The sequence below is a fragment of the Natator depressus genome, chromosome 10 (genome assembly GCF_965152275.1).
Source record: "Natator depressus isolate rNatDep1 chromosome 10, rNatDep2.hap1, whole genome shotgun sequence".
Lineage (NCBI taxonomy): Eukaryota > Metazoa > Chordata > Testudines > Cheloniidae > Natator > Natator depressus.
Window position 1 is genome coordinate 16,667,660 of NC_134243.1, and position 17,049 is coordinate 16,684,708.

A 17,049-nucleotide genomic window follows, 5' to 3' on the forward strand; every position below is an offset into this window, starting at 1 on the left:
AGGCGTTGTCTTGACAGAAGCAGCTGTGGAAGGAAATGAAAGAAACTGATTAGAACAGCTGATCTGATGATATGCTAGTGTGTTCTCTAGGAATAACGAAGAACTTGGGAGATACGATTGCGTGCAATATCAGATTGTGTTTAAGCCAAGGAGATCTTCTGTGAGGCAGCCCCCATGTCAGATTCCCTTGGTATATGAGGTTGCTGTGAAAAAGATGCTGTTTCAATTCCTCAAAATGCTTTTCAGGATCCTGAATTCAGCAGGGATGTGTCAAAGGGTATTAAATGAACTAACCCACATTCTGAGAAATGAACACATCCTCAATATTTAGATGACTTCATTTGTTTCCATAAAACATGGGATGAACATCTGGGAGGAGTGGAAAGGATTCTCAAGCTTTTTAAGGAGTCAGGATTTAAACGTGTGGGAAATAAATATCAGTTTGCAAGGAATCACATCACCTTCCTAGGACATGTAGTCAGTGAGAATGTGTTGGAGCCCCAACCTCAGAAACTGAACCTTATAAAGGACTGGAAAGTTCCTGCAAACCTGGAGGAGATACAGCAGTTTGTAGGCCTCTGCAGATTCTACGGGAGATTTGTAAAAAAATTTGCAGCTCAGGCAGCAGCATTACATCAGCTATGTGAGAGCAACTTTTTCTGGATGGAGGAATGCCAATAAGTCTTTGAGTCACGGAAGGAAGGACTTCTAATCCATGCTGTGCTTAAATTCCCAGATCCATCTTATCCATTCACAGTATCCTGTGATGCCTCAAAGGTTGCTGTTGGACGTGCTTGTGAACAAATTGACAAGTTTGGTAGGTGTAGACTGGTGGCCTGTAGAGGTCGCAAGATAAATGAGCGGGAAACCAAGTATTCAGCTGTGGAACTGGAGTGTCTGGTTATTGTGTAGGCCCTCAAGGCCTATCACCCCTCTTTAGTAGGGACGGAATGCACAATGTACACAGACCACGGTGCCCCCTTACAAAGCACAACCCAGAAGGATGCCTGTGGAGATGGATTCACAAACTGTCAAGAGGTAGTCTGTGGAAGAGCTAAGAACAGAACCCTGATCATCTGAGTCCCAGGCCTAGGGCCTTACCCACCAGAGGACCGTTGCTCTTCTCTTAGTTTGCTGACATAGTTAGTTAATAATGGTCTCAGATAAAATTTTATTACCGTGTTATGTTAATTTAATTTTAAATACACGTAAGAGTAACAAAATTATATTGTGTAATGACAGATGTTTGGTCTGGCACCAGTGTGCAGTAATGTATATGTATGGTTTTTAGCAATGCATTCAGTCTTATAATCATTTATATGATTTGTTGTAGTTGATTACATCTTGATGGATCCAGCTGAGAGAGAGAGACTCTTTATTGGAAATATCCCACGTGCTTTTCCTCAGAGAGTGATTCGTGCACCAGTCCCATGGCATAGCATTTACCAAGAAATAAAAAGCTGGAACGAAAACCATCTGTTCACAGTGAATCCAATGATGCTTATGTTACAACACCTCTGGTTTACCGAGTAAGATGTCTTGCTTGCTGTATATTGGTTAGAGTAATTCTTTGTATCATGATTTATTTTAATGATTTTTTAGTTCTTGCATTGCTGTGTCATCTGGACACAAGACATTACATTAAAAGCAAGAAACACTGAATCAGCAAGAAACTTATTGTTTCTTCTCATAGTAGGACACCATTTGAGACCCTAGGTACATGCTTGGATGGTTAACCCTTTGTGCTGCTGGGGTTGCTCCAACTACACTTCTCTTTTTAGCATGCTAGCTCGATCAGTCCCTATGGTAAAACACTCCACCCTTAACTTAGAACTCCTAGTCAAGATTTTCAAGTGTCTAGTGATTTTTGGTGCTTCCATTTTTGGGTTCTCAACCTGACACCTGAACAGGGCCTGATTTGCAGAGAGTGGGCACTCTGCTCTTCTGAAAATCAGACCCCTTTAAGATGTCTCAGGTTGGTGATGCAAAATCACTAGCCACTTTTGAAAATCATGGGCGCCCGTGTGGGGTTATGTCAGATTTGTACGCTATTTCAGCTTTGTTATTTGTATTTAAGTAACATTGCATTCTGTGGTCAGGAATCTAACCTGTTGATTTGTGACTTACTGAACATTGTAAGCTGGGACATGTATCAGATTAGGCACTGAACCTCAGTGTGTAAAAGCTGACCAGATTTTGAGTTTTTCTTCCTGCAATTTAGCCAAAATGAACACTTATATCTACTTCTGTTAGTGAGCATAGTAAGAGAAGAAACTCTGTCACTCTGCATGTTCATCTTTGGCTGAGTGGAATAATGAATCTGACAAAGAAATGAACCAAATCGTTTTAGGAAAAAGCTATTGTGATATGAAAAAGGCAAATACAAAATGAAATTCACTCAGCCCTGAAAGTTTGCTGATAGTAAAAATGAATCAGAAACATGTAGGGCAACTTAGGAAAGAAACAAGTTGCATCAGTGAAAAAGAGTATTCACGTTTTTAACTCCTGATAAGAGCCTCCTGATTATATCCCATTAATTTTACTTTCAATTAAATTAATCACAGCTATCTGAGTTATGTTTTATTTTCCAAAGGTTTAGTGACCTAAGGTTTGTTCGTACAAAAGAGATGCTGTCAGGTGACCTGCCACTGCTGCCCAGTGAATTTGAAGATTTAGTTCGAAGACATTGTATGGAAGCACATGACATTCTTCAGAACAAGTCAGTACTGTATATAAGAACACTAGATGAATAGAATAGTCTTAGAGTGGATATGTACAGGTAACTGCAATGGGGGAACACACAAAAATGAGCATCTTCATTTGTTCCTACAAAACTCAATGTTTGCATGTGCAATTATATAAGTGCTAAGTATTACCACTGACCCATATCCTTCTGTCTTCATGCAAACAAAATTGTGATTTTTTTTTAATGAAACACCCCAGGAAAGCTATGGTAATTTTGCTAGAGTAAGGACTGCATTATGTGGCTGATTATATTATTATATTATCAATAATAATATCATTATATTATTATCACTAGCTGCATGCACAAAAGAATAGTTCGATGCACAATTTACTGGGTTTTTACTTATCCAAAAGGTATGCTCAATGATCAATGGCTCCATGTCTAGTTGGCAGCTGGTATCAAGTGGAGTGCCCTGAGGGTTGGTCCTGGGGCCGGTTTTGTTCAATATCTTTATTAATGATCTGGAGGATGGCGTGGATTGTACCCTCATCAGGTTTGCAGATGACACTAAACAGGGAGGAGTGGTAAATACACTGGAGGATAGGGATAGGATACAGAGGGACCTAGACAATTTAAAGGATTGGGCCAAAAGAAATCTGATGAGGTTCAACAAGGACAAGTGCAGAGTCCTGCACTTAGGACGGAAGAATCCCATGCACCGCTACAGACTAGGGACCGAATGGCTCGGCAGCAGAAAAGGACCTAGGGGTTACAGTGAATGAGAAGCTGGATATGAGTCAACAGTGTGCCCTTGTTGCCAAGAAGGCTAACGGCATTTTGGGCTGTATAAGTAGGAGCATTGCCAGCAGATCGAGGGACGTGATCATTCCCCTCTATTCAGCATTGGTGAGGCCTCATCTGGAGTACTGTGTCCAGTTTTGGGCCCCACAGTACAAGAAGGATGTGGAAAAATTGGAAGGAGTCCAGCGGAGGGCAACAAAAATGATGAGGGGGCTGGAGCACATAACTTTTGAGGAGAGGCTGAAGGAACTGGGATTATTTAGTCTGCAGAAGAGAAGAATGAGGGGGGATTTGATAGCTGCTTTCAACTACCTGAAAGGGGGTTCCAAAGAGGATGGATCTAGACTGTTCTCAGTGGTAGCAGATGACAGAACAAGGAGTTCTCAAGTTTCAGTGGGGGAGGTTTAGATTGGATATTAGGAACAACTTTTTCACTAGGAGGGTGGTGAAGCACTGGAATGGCTTACCTAGGGAGGTGGTGGAATCTCCTTCATTAGAGGTTTTTAAGGTCAGGCTTGAAAAAGCCCTGGCTGAGATGATTTAGTTGAGGATTGATCCTGCTTTGAGCGAGGGGTTGAACTAGGTGACCTCCTGAGGTCCCTTCCAACCCTGATATTCTATGATTCTCTGCGTGCATACTTGCAACTCTGCCCACATTTGAAAAATTGACCCTAAAATCCAGAATGAAGCCTTGTACATTATCATATTTGTATTAGTTTTGATATTAGCAGTATTTACAAACTGCTGCTGTTCTGGTTGATCATCCTAAGCTAAACTTGATAGGCCAAATTGTGTAGTCAAGGAGGGAGCACTGCAGAATTTTTTCTTGTAACACTCATGTGCTGTTATTAGAGTATAATATATAAAATATTTAATTTTTAAGACAGTTGAAATCCTGCCCCCATTGGCTTCAGCGGGACCAGATTTCAGATGCAAAGTCCATGATACAGAATTTAGTTGCAGAATAATGATCCCCAGTTGCTACATAATGGCCCAATCCTGATCTCAGTGAAATGCATCAATGAATGGCTTAATTCCCATTGACTTCAGTGGTTCACAGTTAGTCCCTAAAGGTCTGATCCAAAGCCTGTGTCATCAGTGGAATTCCTCCCATGGGCTTCAGCGGGTTTTGGATCAGGCCTTACGTCCTGTGGCATTTGCTATATGGAAAATGTTGAGACAGAGCCAAGGCATTTATCTTTCAGGCAAGTGACATTGATTGTGTGGCAAGGTTCTCTTCCTATGCCTGTTATGTTTTAAACCTGTAGTACTGTAAGCTTTCACAAACTAACCTAGAGAAAGGACACCATCTGGCTGATGAAGGTTTCCAAGCTTTAGGAATGTGGGGCATCCATCCTCACAGGATTTGTTGGCTGCATCAGTCTCTTCTAGAGCTTTTCATCTAGGAATGTGTTGTTTTTTTTAAAAGCAGGCTAATAGTCTTATTTACTTCAATCCATTCAGAATGAATTAAAGAAATAAATCTTGGAGGCCCTGGGATCTTCAGGTGTCTCCTCTGAGTTTCAGAACTTTTTTCTGAAACTGGTAGCATTAGCCTAAGCCATTTGGCCTCCCCTATGTGAAGTGTTTGAAATCAGCAGGGCTTGGACTGAAGGCAAGAATGGATGTTTGGTTTTATTCTGCTTAAAGAGGAATTTGAACGCAGAGCTAGATGTGAATAGGATAGAAATGTCTTTCTTTGAAAACTGCTTATTTCTATCTTCAGTTCTCTACAAATCCTGTACTTTTCAAAAAATTTACAGGAAAGATATTGAGCAGCTCAGGCTCATCGACGTGGTACTCCACAGGTCCCAGAGCCTCCAGTGTTTGAGGTTTTTAAATTCATTTTAAATTATTAAAAATCATAGAGGGTCTGGGCAGCGTATTAAAAACAAGTGTTAAACTTGAATGACCCTGACCATGCCCACAGGACCACCATGTTCAGCACTGGTAAAGCTCCAGATCCAGCACAGCACTTGAGCGGGTGCCTAACTTTAACTTCATGTGCAACCCCCTGAAATTTGAATCAAGACCCAAGGGAAGAAGTAGAAGGACCTGAGTCTTGATACCTCTTGTCAAACACTGGTGCAAATTCAGCTGAAGACAGAGCCTTATCCTGCCTCTTCTTTCTCACATTCTCTTCCCTTTCTATCTGTCTTCCTTCCCCTTGGTTCTGTCTCTTTCATTCCTTAGCTCCCTATTCATCTCCCTTTCAGACTGACTCCTCTGTTCCTATTCCACTGCAGTCACCCCAAAAAGTCCTCCCATCCCTTGGGATGTGTCATGTCACAGACACCTGTATCAGCTCCCCCACCTCCACTGAGGCTCCAGGCATAGGCCAGTGGAATTGGTGTCAAGAGCCATTTCACACATGGCTGCCATGAATTTGCCATCGTGGTTTTTATGAGTTTAAATTAAATTTTCTTTTTGGATACTCTAAAAATAATATAATATTTATAAAAATCCAGCTGAGGGGATTGAAAACTGTATCACACTGAAAATTGTCATGCTAGACCAAACTCTACTTATCTGGTTTTGTGTTGATAGACTAACACTATGGAACACCCCCACACACACACACACACACACCGCCACCAAAGTAGGCATCCCCGACTCAAGCAATCAATATCTTCAAGGTTTTTGGTCCAGCTTTGTTTGACCTTCAATTAAAGATCAGTCTCTTCTACACAGCTGAGTTTTGCTGGTTCCTTGGGTGACTGCTTAGTGCAGGTTTCATTACATACAGCACAATAAGTCTATAGGGCTTTTAAATGTTCTGTGCTTTGTGTTTTATTGTAGGTGGATCCCAACTTGTGCATCCCTCTTTATTGATCAGAAGGAGATGTGGCTTCATTTGGCACCCCAGAGTGACTATGATTCCCCTAAGCAAATTGAAGAGTATTTTGCTTCTGTTGCAAATCTCATGTCATTACAGCTACGCGAGATGGTTATTAACTCTTTGGAAGACCTCCTGGCATTTTTTATGATATACAAGGTATATGGAATAAAATGGGTTGCTGTTGTTTCTTTTCATTGTGATGTAGAAATAGGAATCTATACATTTCTCAAATCAAATACCTTTTCAGGGGTAAATGCCCAGGATTCCTCCTGCCTTCCAAACTTATGGCCTGATTCTGTAAAGCCATGCTGGTATTCAGTAGGACTTCTTGTGTGATCAAGAACTATTCACTTGTGTAAGAGTTTGCAGGATCAGGACCATAATTAGCAAGTTCTAAAAGTTTTCAGCTATTGATGTGCATTGCTGTAGTTTTGCTGTTTAGATAGGCCCTGATCTAGCAAAGTACTTTAGCACATGTTTGACTTTAAGCATGTAGGTAGTCCCATTGAAGTCAAAAGTGCTTCAGTGCTTTGCTGATTCTGTCCCATAAAATCATATGTGTGTACAGGCAATAACTACTTATTAATATATGCGGTGCTATGACTCCAGCATATGAGTGCCTATCATTTCTTCCCTTCAGTAACATGGTTGTGTCAGTAGTTAAGTATCACCCAGGATCTGCTATAATCAGCTACGTAAAACATTTGTAAATAGCACAGATTTGGCTGGATTATGGCAAACAGCCACAGAAGCATATTGACAAAGTGTGGAGCTGCACCCGCCTTGTGCTAAGTGTTGCATTTGGATGACGATGATTTACGATTTGTACTGCAGTAGCTCCTAGATGAGGCCCCCAGACATTGTGCCAGGTGCTGTGCAAACAATTGGGATACAAACAAAATAATTAAAAGCTAAATAATTAAAAATGATTATCACTCATTAGGGGTTTGATTCTGTGAGGTGATCAAGGCTCTACTTCCATTGAATCAGTGAGGACTGTGGGGGTCAGTACCTTGAGAGATCAGGCTCTAGATCAGGATGAAGATACTGGTGGTGCAGTGTATTAAAAAGATCTCAGTTTATGTATGGGATTTTAAGTCATTTTTGAATGACTTTTGAGTTGTGCATGTTATACTTAATTAGTTCAGCATTTATTGTTTTTGTGCTTTTTTCCCTTGAGGATGGGAATGACTTTGGAGAACCATATCAAGAAAAGCAGTTCTTTGTCCCTCAAATACTAATAATCAAACTCAGTGTGGAGGAACCCAAAATTGTGTTTCAGCCACTTTGGAAAGATTGTTGGAATTTAATCTACTACTGTTTCATGGAGATCCTGCGGAGTTCGGAGGGACTTCTGAAGGTATAGGATAAAAGAAGGGAGATGGGCTGTATTGTGCAGAGTATGCTGCATGCAGAATGAAACCTATAAGTCAGCCTTCAGCTAATAAAGTGATGAGTCTGGTATAAAAACTCCGATACAGAAGACAAACAGAGTTACGTATGGGTAGCTGGCTAAGCCTTAGTGATTATAGTAGAGAACATAGAAAGGATTCCTGCTCACATCCAAGCTGCTTTATTGCTTTGGTGTGATCTCACGTACTGTTCAGAAACAAGGAATATGTGTTGTCAAGTGAAAGCTATTCCAGCAGTACAAATAATTATTACCTCTGCTCTCTGCTAATTTTCTTACAATAACAGATTTTTCTACAACTGTTCTAAGTGGGAACACTTTGTTTTTCATGACAATTGGAAAAGTGCAAATGTTCTGATTATATTTTCCCATTTATTCCATTCTATTATATAAAAGTGTCCTCTGGGATTCTTTAATATTTCTAAGTAAAATGTTCATAAAGTCGGCCCAATTTTTTAAACACAGGCTCCAACAGAGCATCAGAATCTTGCATTTGAGTGCTCAAATCAGTATTTAGGAATGTAAATGCCAATGCCTAAAAGCATACTGGATGCCACTGAATGCCTGCTCAAGTGCCTAAATATGTGATATTTGAACTCCAGTGGCCCACTTAGTATTCTGAGCTTACTCCTGACTATGGTCCTGTTTCAGCAAAGCATCAAAGCATATTCCTAAAGTGCGTGTTTAATTGCTTTGCTGAAGCAGGGCCAGTGTGCAGGATGCTGTTCCTGCCAGATCACTAGATAGGTAGAATTCTGCACTTCTAGCCATGGTGTGAAATGCCCTTGCTTTTCCTGTAGTATGCTGTATTTGTGTTGTGGGGTTCCTTCTAGGTAGAAATGCAACTCTTTCCAGAATTAAAAAAAGATGACGCCACTCTTCGTACAGTGAAAGTGGATGAATCTTTGGTTTCAGAATATGTGAACAAAACTGCCAGGATATTTGATAGCAACGTGGTTGGTCCACAGAAGTAAGTTTTTGCTTTTAACTTTGATGCTTATCTAGATCCACCAGCATGTTAAGGCAGCATCAGTGTCATTTTTGCATGTTTACTTCCCATTGCCATGAAGCCTAATTTGGGGATCTTGTGTTTGATTTACAATCTTCTGTGTTTAAGGTATTTAAATGTGTACAAGAAATACAGTGATCTTTTGAACAACAATGCAGAACAAGACATTACTGATTTTTTGAAGGAAAGCCATTCTCTAGATGATTTCACTAAGGTAACATCTAACAGTATTATTATTACTAATCACTCATACAACAGTCAACATTTACATAGCAGTTCACAGACACAGATCACAACAAGTTTTCCACCCCATGCTTTCTAGTCTAAGGGCTTGATTCACCCTTGTAGGTACAGAGGAGTGGGGACAATTTACATCCACCCTTGCCCGTAGGGCAGCTGTGCAGGTTATGCTGGGGAGGGCAAAGCTATGTTCCATGCAGAGTCCTACTAGAGGAGGCTGTCCAGAATGTGTACTGGATCAGCACATCCTCTCTTTGTCCCTCTGCTCCCCTCTCCTTAGCCAAGCCCACCCGCTTTCTATGCTGCTCCTGCTGGGCTGGAGCCCTGGCTGAGTGCAGTTTTTGCAGGCAACTTGTGCCATGACACCCATGTGGACTTTTCATTATTGGGGACCTCCCGCTGGGTTCTGGGGTTGGGAGTGATTTGAGCCCTAAATGGGTAAATGTGGATTGTTATTTCTGTTTAAAATATATTATCCACCTGGTGGCTGACAGATAATTCTTTGCCCTCATGTAGCATTTCCTATCTGTAGAGTCTAAGGAAACTAATAGGATTATTCTTTTCCCTTTTGTAGAAGATTGACAGTTTAACAAAACTGAAAAAAGAAATAGCCTCCATGCATGTCACTGTCCCTCTTGCCATGTTCTGCCTGGATGCTTTAAATCTGAATGAGGAGCTTTGCAATCGGGCCCAAAATCTTAAAAATAAGCTGATTCAGTTTGAAGTGGATGAAAACAGGGAGTTAAATAAGAGGTACACATATGTGAGAATGCATGGCTATCACTAGATTTGTGCATTGATGCAGTATATCAGTGCCTGTGTAGATTCCTGAGATAAATTTTATTCATCTGCTGGATTTTTACAGGTATATCTACAGGCTTCTGTAAATTAACACAACATTTCACTGGTTTGCAAGGACTCCATGTTGTGCATGTAAAGTTGACCTGAAATGTTCTTTAAATAAATATTTTTTTAAAAAAAAGTTCCTGAGTTAGGTTCTACCTGGATAGATCTGAAAGTCACAATGAAAATATTTGACAATTATTTCCTTTTTTACTGACTTGCCAGAAGTTAAGTTGAGGGTTCTGTGTTTCCCCTGCAAGAACTAATGCCCACATAAAGCAGGGTAAGGACCACAGTTCCCTGTTCTGCATATCGAGATGTCTTTTGCAAGAAAGACCTGGGCCCTGAACTCTAGTTTTAGCCAGTAAAAAGTTTACTTTACTATGAATTTAGCTTTAATCTACTGCATGCATCTGATTAAGTGAGCTGTAGTTCTCAAATAAATTTTTTAGTATCTAAGGTGCCACAAGTCCTCCTTTTCTTTTTTTGGTATAATTGTGCTTCATTTGAAAGAAATCCCTTTTCTTGTGAGTAAATATGGATGGTTACTCTTGGAATTGGGTTGTACTTGAAGTGTCTTGAGTACTGTGCATGTATGGATAACAAAAGTGCTTAGTCCAAACCTGAAACAAGAAAACACATTGTTGGGAAATGATATGTAATGGGTGTCTTTTTTGCTTCTGTATTTTTCCCATTTTTGTCCATGTTCATTTTTTGGGGGGTAGTTTGAGGATCTCTGGGTAAATCTTATCTTTTTGCCTAAATTTCATGCAGGATGCTTAGTTCTGTAGATGTCAGGAGAATAAGTGAGCTTCTGATTTCTGCACTTAAGGATGCCTCTGTATGTAAGAGTTCAGCTCTTGAAATAGAACATTCTAACTGTGTGGGAGGGAGCAGTTAACACAGTGTCTTAATGCCAATTAATGCCAATTTAACAAGCATTCTACTGTACGGATTTATCAGTCCTTGAAAGAGTGGTAGGATGTTGGAATTGAATGCCCTTAATTAATGCATGTCTGTTATGTGTATTAATGAGAATATCTTGTTTGTAAAGGGGCATTAGTATCCTTTGACACGCAATCTGCATTAATGAGATCCTGCACCACTCTTCATTAATAATAATCATAATTATGTGTCTGCTTTCTTTTTTGTTGTAGTATTTGCAATCAATACAACATAATTGCAGACAAAGTCAGTGAGGTGCCTTTGAACACTGAAGAACTGGTAGAGGTTACAGCATACTTAAAAAAAGCCAGTGAAGTTACTGTTTTTAAGCTGAGACGTGAGATCTCTGAAGCAGCCTACAGGCTGGAATTCTTGATGGACTATGCTGATCTGCCTTGTATGTTTAAAGATATGGTATATAAAAGTGTCCCTGGCAAAAATGTGTATATGTATGTGTCTGTATACACACACAAATATATATGTATATATGTATATTGCTAATGAAAGGTTCCAAAAAGAGGCAAATGGCAAGACAAAAGGATTCTCTAGAGGGAAAAGATGTGTAAATGCAGGAAGCTTCCCCTCTCCCCTCCTCTGCCCACACATTCTTCCTTCTCTATGATCTCTCGCTGAGAGATCTATGAACTGAGAACTCTTTCAGAGAATTTTTATAGTATGTGCAATGATTCAACTAACATTCTTCACCACTGTATTGGCAAAATCAAGTAGCCTGGTTATTTATTACAGATATTTCTGTCAGTTTAATAAATTGCTGCAAGGGTTTTGAGGGTAATCTAAAAATAGTTTAGAAATGAAAATCAGTGCACATCTAAGGGCTTGTCTATGCCTGGACATTTAGGACACTTTTATTCTGGGATAAGAATATCTTTCTCTGATTTAGTTTATTCCACTTAGCTAAATTATATCAAATAGCTGTAGCAGAACTGTTATTTGGAATAGCTATGCTGGTCAATTTCTCCCACGTAGTCAAGGTTTCATGCAGATAATGCAATATTTCTGAGCTGATGTCAGTATTTTGTCCTACCACTAAACTATTTAAGGAAACAAAGCTAAACAGCCAAATCCACATCTGGGATGTTCGAAGGTATCTATTTAAGTACCCTTGAACTTCCCAGGCCACATCTTTTAATAGGCCATATCTGACGTCCTTACTTATCTTTAACATAATCCTTACTCAGGAAAATTTTCCAATGGAGGGTTGGATAAAAACTGAGTAGCACCAGCTCACGTTTTCATGATACTGGCTTTGTTTGTGTTTTGCCATATTTGAATTTTATCCTTTTCAAATCATCCGTCTCTTTTGGAATGTAGAAGAGCAAATTGGGGTAGCACTGACATAAATGAAGGTAGAAACAGACTCACAGTTTGCCAACCAACTATAATAATTTTACATGAGGATCATGCTAGGTCTGATTTTGAGACCAACTTGGTCTGCAGTTTTACTCCCACAAAATTACAAGTGAAAACAATTTGAAATGCAAAATGACACCCCAGATTATTTGTGCTTGCAACATTCCACTCACAAAAAAATGGATGCCACTTTTTTAAAGATGTGTCACTTTTTCCTAAACGTAGTCAGAACTGTTCTGCTTACTCTTCATAATGACTACTTGGTACACTGCTTGAAGGATAATTTCCAAAATGTTTTTTTTAATTGTAGCTGAGGACATAAAGCTGAATAGTACTGTTTTTCACTGGCCGGAACAGATTGAGATAATCTTTGAAAATAGCAGAGCCCAGTTGTTTAGCAGGAGAGATCATGCAGAGGTTTCTCTGGTTAAAAGGTATGCTATTAAAATAGGACATTCCCTTGAACTAGGAGTTTAAACTTAATTAAGCAAGAGAAATGAAAAGGCTTGGGACCAACAAAAAGGGAGGTACTGTCAAGTCAATGGAACTGCTCGTGGGTGGAAAATTCTAGTACTGTGGGGTTTTAAACCATGTTTCAGAAAAATATCACTAAGCAGGATGGGCTAGATTTTTTCCCTGTCCTGGAATAAGTCTAATGGATGGAAGGAAGGACGGTGCTATGATTTTCCTAATTTCATCCCATTATTCCTAATTACACCCCAATATACTATGATAAAAATGTTATGTTCTCTCCTTGTTGTTTGTACCTTTCATACATCTATATGTGGTTAGTAAAAGGCAGCAAGGACTAGTCGACTCAGCATGGGACTAAATTTTAAAATGAGTCCTGACTTCTAATCCTGTCTCTAGCACTAATTTACTGCATGGATATAGGCAAATTAATTAACCTTTGTGTCTCAGTTTCCTCATCTGTGAAATGGGAACCTCATAGGGCTGTTGTAAGGATTAATTAATTAATGTATGTTTGCAGGGGCATCTTTACTTACAAATCCTAAATTTTGAGGTTAGATTTCAAACTTGATGATGCCCTTTGTAATTTAAAAAATAACCAAAAGCCTGAAAAATGTAATATTACTGAGCTATCTTTGACTCTAATTAGGTGCGCCCAGTTTGAGGCATTACTTGAAAGTTATTTCAAAGAAGTAGAAAGTTACAAGAAACGGGATGTCATGACCATGGAAGAAATGAAGAATAATGTTGAGAAATTTAATGAGCTGGATAAGAATCTGGATAATGCACTAGTGGAATTTGAGGCAAGTAATTATCACCTAGCTTAAGTGAAAAGTTTGTTTGTAATGTGTGTTAGGTAAGATAGATGCTTAGGTTCATATCCTGTTTTTTCATGGTTATAGGCACATATCTTGGAGTTGGCTTTGAATAATTTTCCCAAGTTCTCAGACATCTATTGGCAATATCCTGCCATTTCCATTACTATTGCTGTTTATTAGAGTTGGTTTGAAAAACTGGATACTCTTGACAAAAAATTTCATTAGAAATTCATTTCCTTTGGGGTTTTTTGTCAAAAATTTGAATTTTAAAATTTTTCTATACCTGCATCGTCCTCTCTGCTGACAAATCTGGGTCCATGTGAAGACAGGGCTTCCTCAATGTCTAAGAATAGAGGGAGAAACATGTACAGAGATGGCTCTTATCTCTGAACATGGCCTCTAAAGCACAGGGCTGGGACTCAAAAGTTCTAGGTTCAGTTTCCTGCTCTGCCACAGACTTTCTGTGTGACCTCGGGTAAGTCATTTAATCTCCTTGTGCTTCAGCTCCCCATCTATGAAATGGGGATAACAGTACGTATTTTCTGCCAGCCTTTCTCTCTCTTGTTTATGTTGATTGTAAGCTCTTTGGGGCAAGTTTATGGTCTCTTACTGTGTACATGTACAGCAACTACCACCTGTTCTTGCTTGGAGACTTTGAGTGCTATTGTAATGCAAATTAATGAAAATAATAATCATAATGGATAAAATTTACCAATATACTTCAGTGACATAGGATCCTAAGTATGCATGTCACTTCTGAAAATGGGAGTTTAGGCTCCTGTGTCTCATTGAATGTCAATGATATTTGGGCTCCTAAAAGTCTACGACATTTTTTAAAATGGGATTTAAAGTCATTAGGGTCAGATTTTTCAAAGGTATTTAGGCACCTAAAGAGGCTGATAGGTGCCTAATGGGATTTTTAAAAGTCCCTTGGTGCCTAACTCCCTTTAGGTGTCTAAATACCTTTAAATATCTGACTCTTAAGCCCAATTGAAAATGTTACCCAATGTTTCATAATAGGATTCTTACATAACAATTGGACTTCTTAATGGAAATATTTTTTTTCTTAAAGGCTATTAATAAAGAAGAGGAGTTACTTGAGCGGGAGAAGAGCCAGTTTCCTCTACTACAAACTATAATTGTAAATAAACAACCCTTTGAGCAACTTTGGGTAACAGCTTACAATTTCCATACTAAGTCTGAGGAATGGATGAATGGTGAGGACAAGAGCTGGATGAAATATTTCTCACAAAAAGTTTATATGATGAAATTTACCAAGTATGAGTTGGCTGAACTTCTGTAGAATTCTGTAGAATAACAGCCAGCGATCTTTTGAGAAGCAGCTGGGATCAAAGCCCTGAGTTCCTGATATTGAATCTGTTTGTGACACTGATTTGCTGTGTGGTCTAGGGCAGAGGTTCTCAAACTGTGGTCCACGGACCACCAGTGGTCCGCGAGCTCCATTCAGGTGATCCACAGATAGTTCCCTCTAAGATGCACGCCTGGGTAGCCGCACACAAGAGAATGAAGGGCCACCCACCTAATTAGTGGGCTCCACTGATTAGGTACCTTGACCCTGGAAAAGATGCACATGTCATGTGAGGTTGTGGTCTTGGGGGGAATAGGGAGTAGGTGGGAGGGAGCAGTGGGGTGAGAAGAGGGGGTGGGGAGAATTTGGGATGTGCAGGGCTGCGGTGGCCAGAGAAAGAGGCAATTTTCCCCAGCTCCAGGGCTGTGGCTGCCGGGGAAAGATGGCCCTCCTTCCCAGCCTCAGCTCTGTGGCTTCTGCTGCGGCTGGGGGGAGAGGGAGAGACCCCTGCTCCTTCCCAACCCCAGCTCTGGGGCTGCCGCTGTGGGGGAGAGAGGGCACATCCATCGCATTAGAAAGGTAAGGCTACTGATATTAAAATATGAGTTGTGTGCTTTTATTTGTAGAACAAAAAATGTTTAAGTTTTTTTTTTATATAGCGCTTTTATCCAAGGTGCTTTACAATAGTTAGCTAACAGTAGAAACATCTGGAAAGGTCATTAAGTGGTCCACCAAGACAGACCCTCAGCAATTTTCAAGTGGTCCGTGGGAAAAAAAAGTTTGAGAACCACTGGTCTAGGGCAAGTCATTTAATTGCTCTGCATCTCCATGTCCCTATCTATAAAATGAGAATGCTATTACTTACTTACTGAGCTGGTGCAGCTGTTGCAAAGATTAATTAGTGGCTGTGTATAAAACATTTTGAAGAGGTAAAGCACTGTATATAAGTGCTAAGTATAATTGTGGGCCTGGACCTGGTGTTATTTTAAGGTAGTTTTTGGGAATTTATCTTGTTCGCACATTTTCCTTAAAGGAAAATGGTAACAAATACGTATAAATGAATCTTTTTAGTAATAACTTGCTGAGATCTTCTTGCTGGCCTTTTCTAATTATACATGCAGGATCTCTCCAGGACTTGAATTCTGAAGAAATTACTGAGGAAATTGGAAATATGTGGAGGACAATGTATAAACTAACTAAGACTTTTGCAGACCTGCCTGGACCTAGACGCTTAGCAGAAAATGTGAAATTTAAACTTGACAAGTTTAAGCAGCATCTTCCCATCCTGTCTATTGCCTGCAATCGCGGAATGAAGGACAGACATTGGGAGCAGGTGCCACAGAAATACATTTTAAACAATGAAAACATTCTACCACGATAAGGAAATCCACTCAAAATTTACCACATGATGGTCCAATATTGAAATCCTTAAAGGTGCAGGCAAAACTCCCTGTGACAAAGTGGGAGTTTGGCCTGCGGGTAAAACTACAGAGCTGGGGAAAATTATGTTGGTATTTCTTTAACTTTTATATCTTACTAGCTACTTGATAAACCCTGCTTACAAATTTATGTGATGATTGTGCTTATTTTTTCACTTATTTTCAGATCAGTGAAATAATAGGATATGAAATAAGACCTGATGAAAGTACTTGCCTTCTAAACATGTTGGAATATGGATTATCAAAGTATATTGAAAAGTAAGAAATATATCCTAAATCTAATTCCTTAGAATCAATTAGTATATTTTATATGCTTTCATAATCAGATATCAAATTCTAGTGTATTGAGGGTTATTGGATTGTTATTATTATTATTATTATTTTATTTTATTTTATTATTTTTAGAGTTTTTAAGGCCTTTCAAATTTTCACTGCTGAACTTTATCTACTAAGGATGGCATTTTCAAAAGTGCCTAAAGAGCACAAGCCCCACTGAAAAACAATGGGACTTGTGTTTCTAAATTACTTAAATTCAATTCACAATCCTCCCCCCCTCAAATCTCTACAAAGCTTTAATTTACAACCAAGCAGCAGCATTATATCATAGTGATTATCAGCAATAACTTGATTAGTTTGAAAATATAAAAAAAAATCCTTGAAATATATGCATATGCACTGTGGGGGAATAGCAGATGGAGCGGTGATTCTGGAATGGCCAGAAAATGTCTAGGTTATCAGTGAATTATGCAGGTAATTCCTAAGAAGAGACAATAAAACATTCACCACACTGTCATGTATTTGTCTTTGCCACATATGTTACAGTAAAACTATTTTAGACAGTTTTAAAACATATTTTTGGTACCATTT

General features: G+C 39.3%; 1 protein-coding gene across 1 annotated transcript in view; it reads left to right on the plus strand.

Moving 5' to 3' along the window:
* The window catches only part of DNAH3 (dynein axonemal heavy chain 3), a 102,054-nt gene that overhangs the window by 16,691 nt on the left and 68,314 nt on the right, over window positions 1-17,049 (plus strand). Inside the window, exons 8-20 of the mRNA XM_074965321.1 lie at window positions 1,334-1,529; window positions 2,594-2,719; window positions 6,287-6,482; window positions 7,507-7,686; window positions 8,571-8,707; window positions 8,855-8,960; window positions 9,561-9,739; window positions 10,987-11,171; window positions 12,456-12,579; window positions 13,266-13,419; window positions 14,507-14,651; window positions 15,865-16,076; window positions 16,349-16,440. Coding sequence (XP_074821422.1) covers window positions 1,334-1,529; window positions 2,594-2,719; window positions 6,287-6,482; window positions 7,507-7,686; window positions 8,571-8,707; window positions 8,855-8,960; window positions 9,561-9,739; window positions 10,987-11,171; window positions 12,456-12,579; window positions 13,266-13,419; window positions 14,507-14,651; window positions 15,865-16,076; window positions 16,349-16,440 — 2,032 coding nt within the window. The remainder of the gene's footprint in view (window positions 1-1,333; window positions 1,530-2,593; window positions 2,720-6,286; window positions 6,483-7,506; window positions 7,687-8,570; window positions 8,708-8,854; window positions 8,961-9,560; window positions 9,740-10,986; window positions 11,172-12,455; window positions 12,580-13,265; window positions 13,420-14,506; window positions 14,652-15,864; window positions 16,077-16,348; window positions 16,441-17,049) is intronic.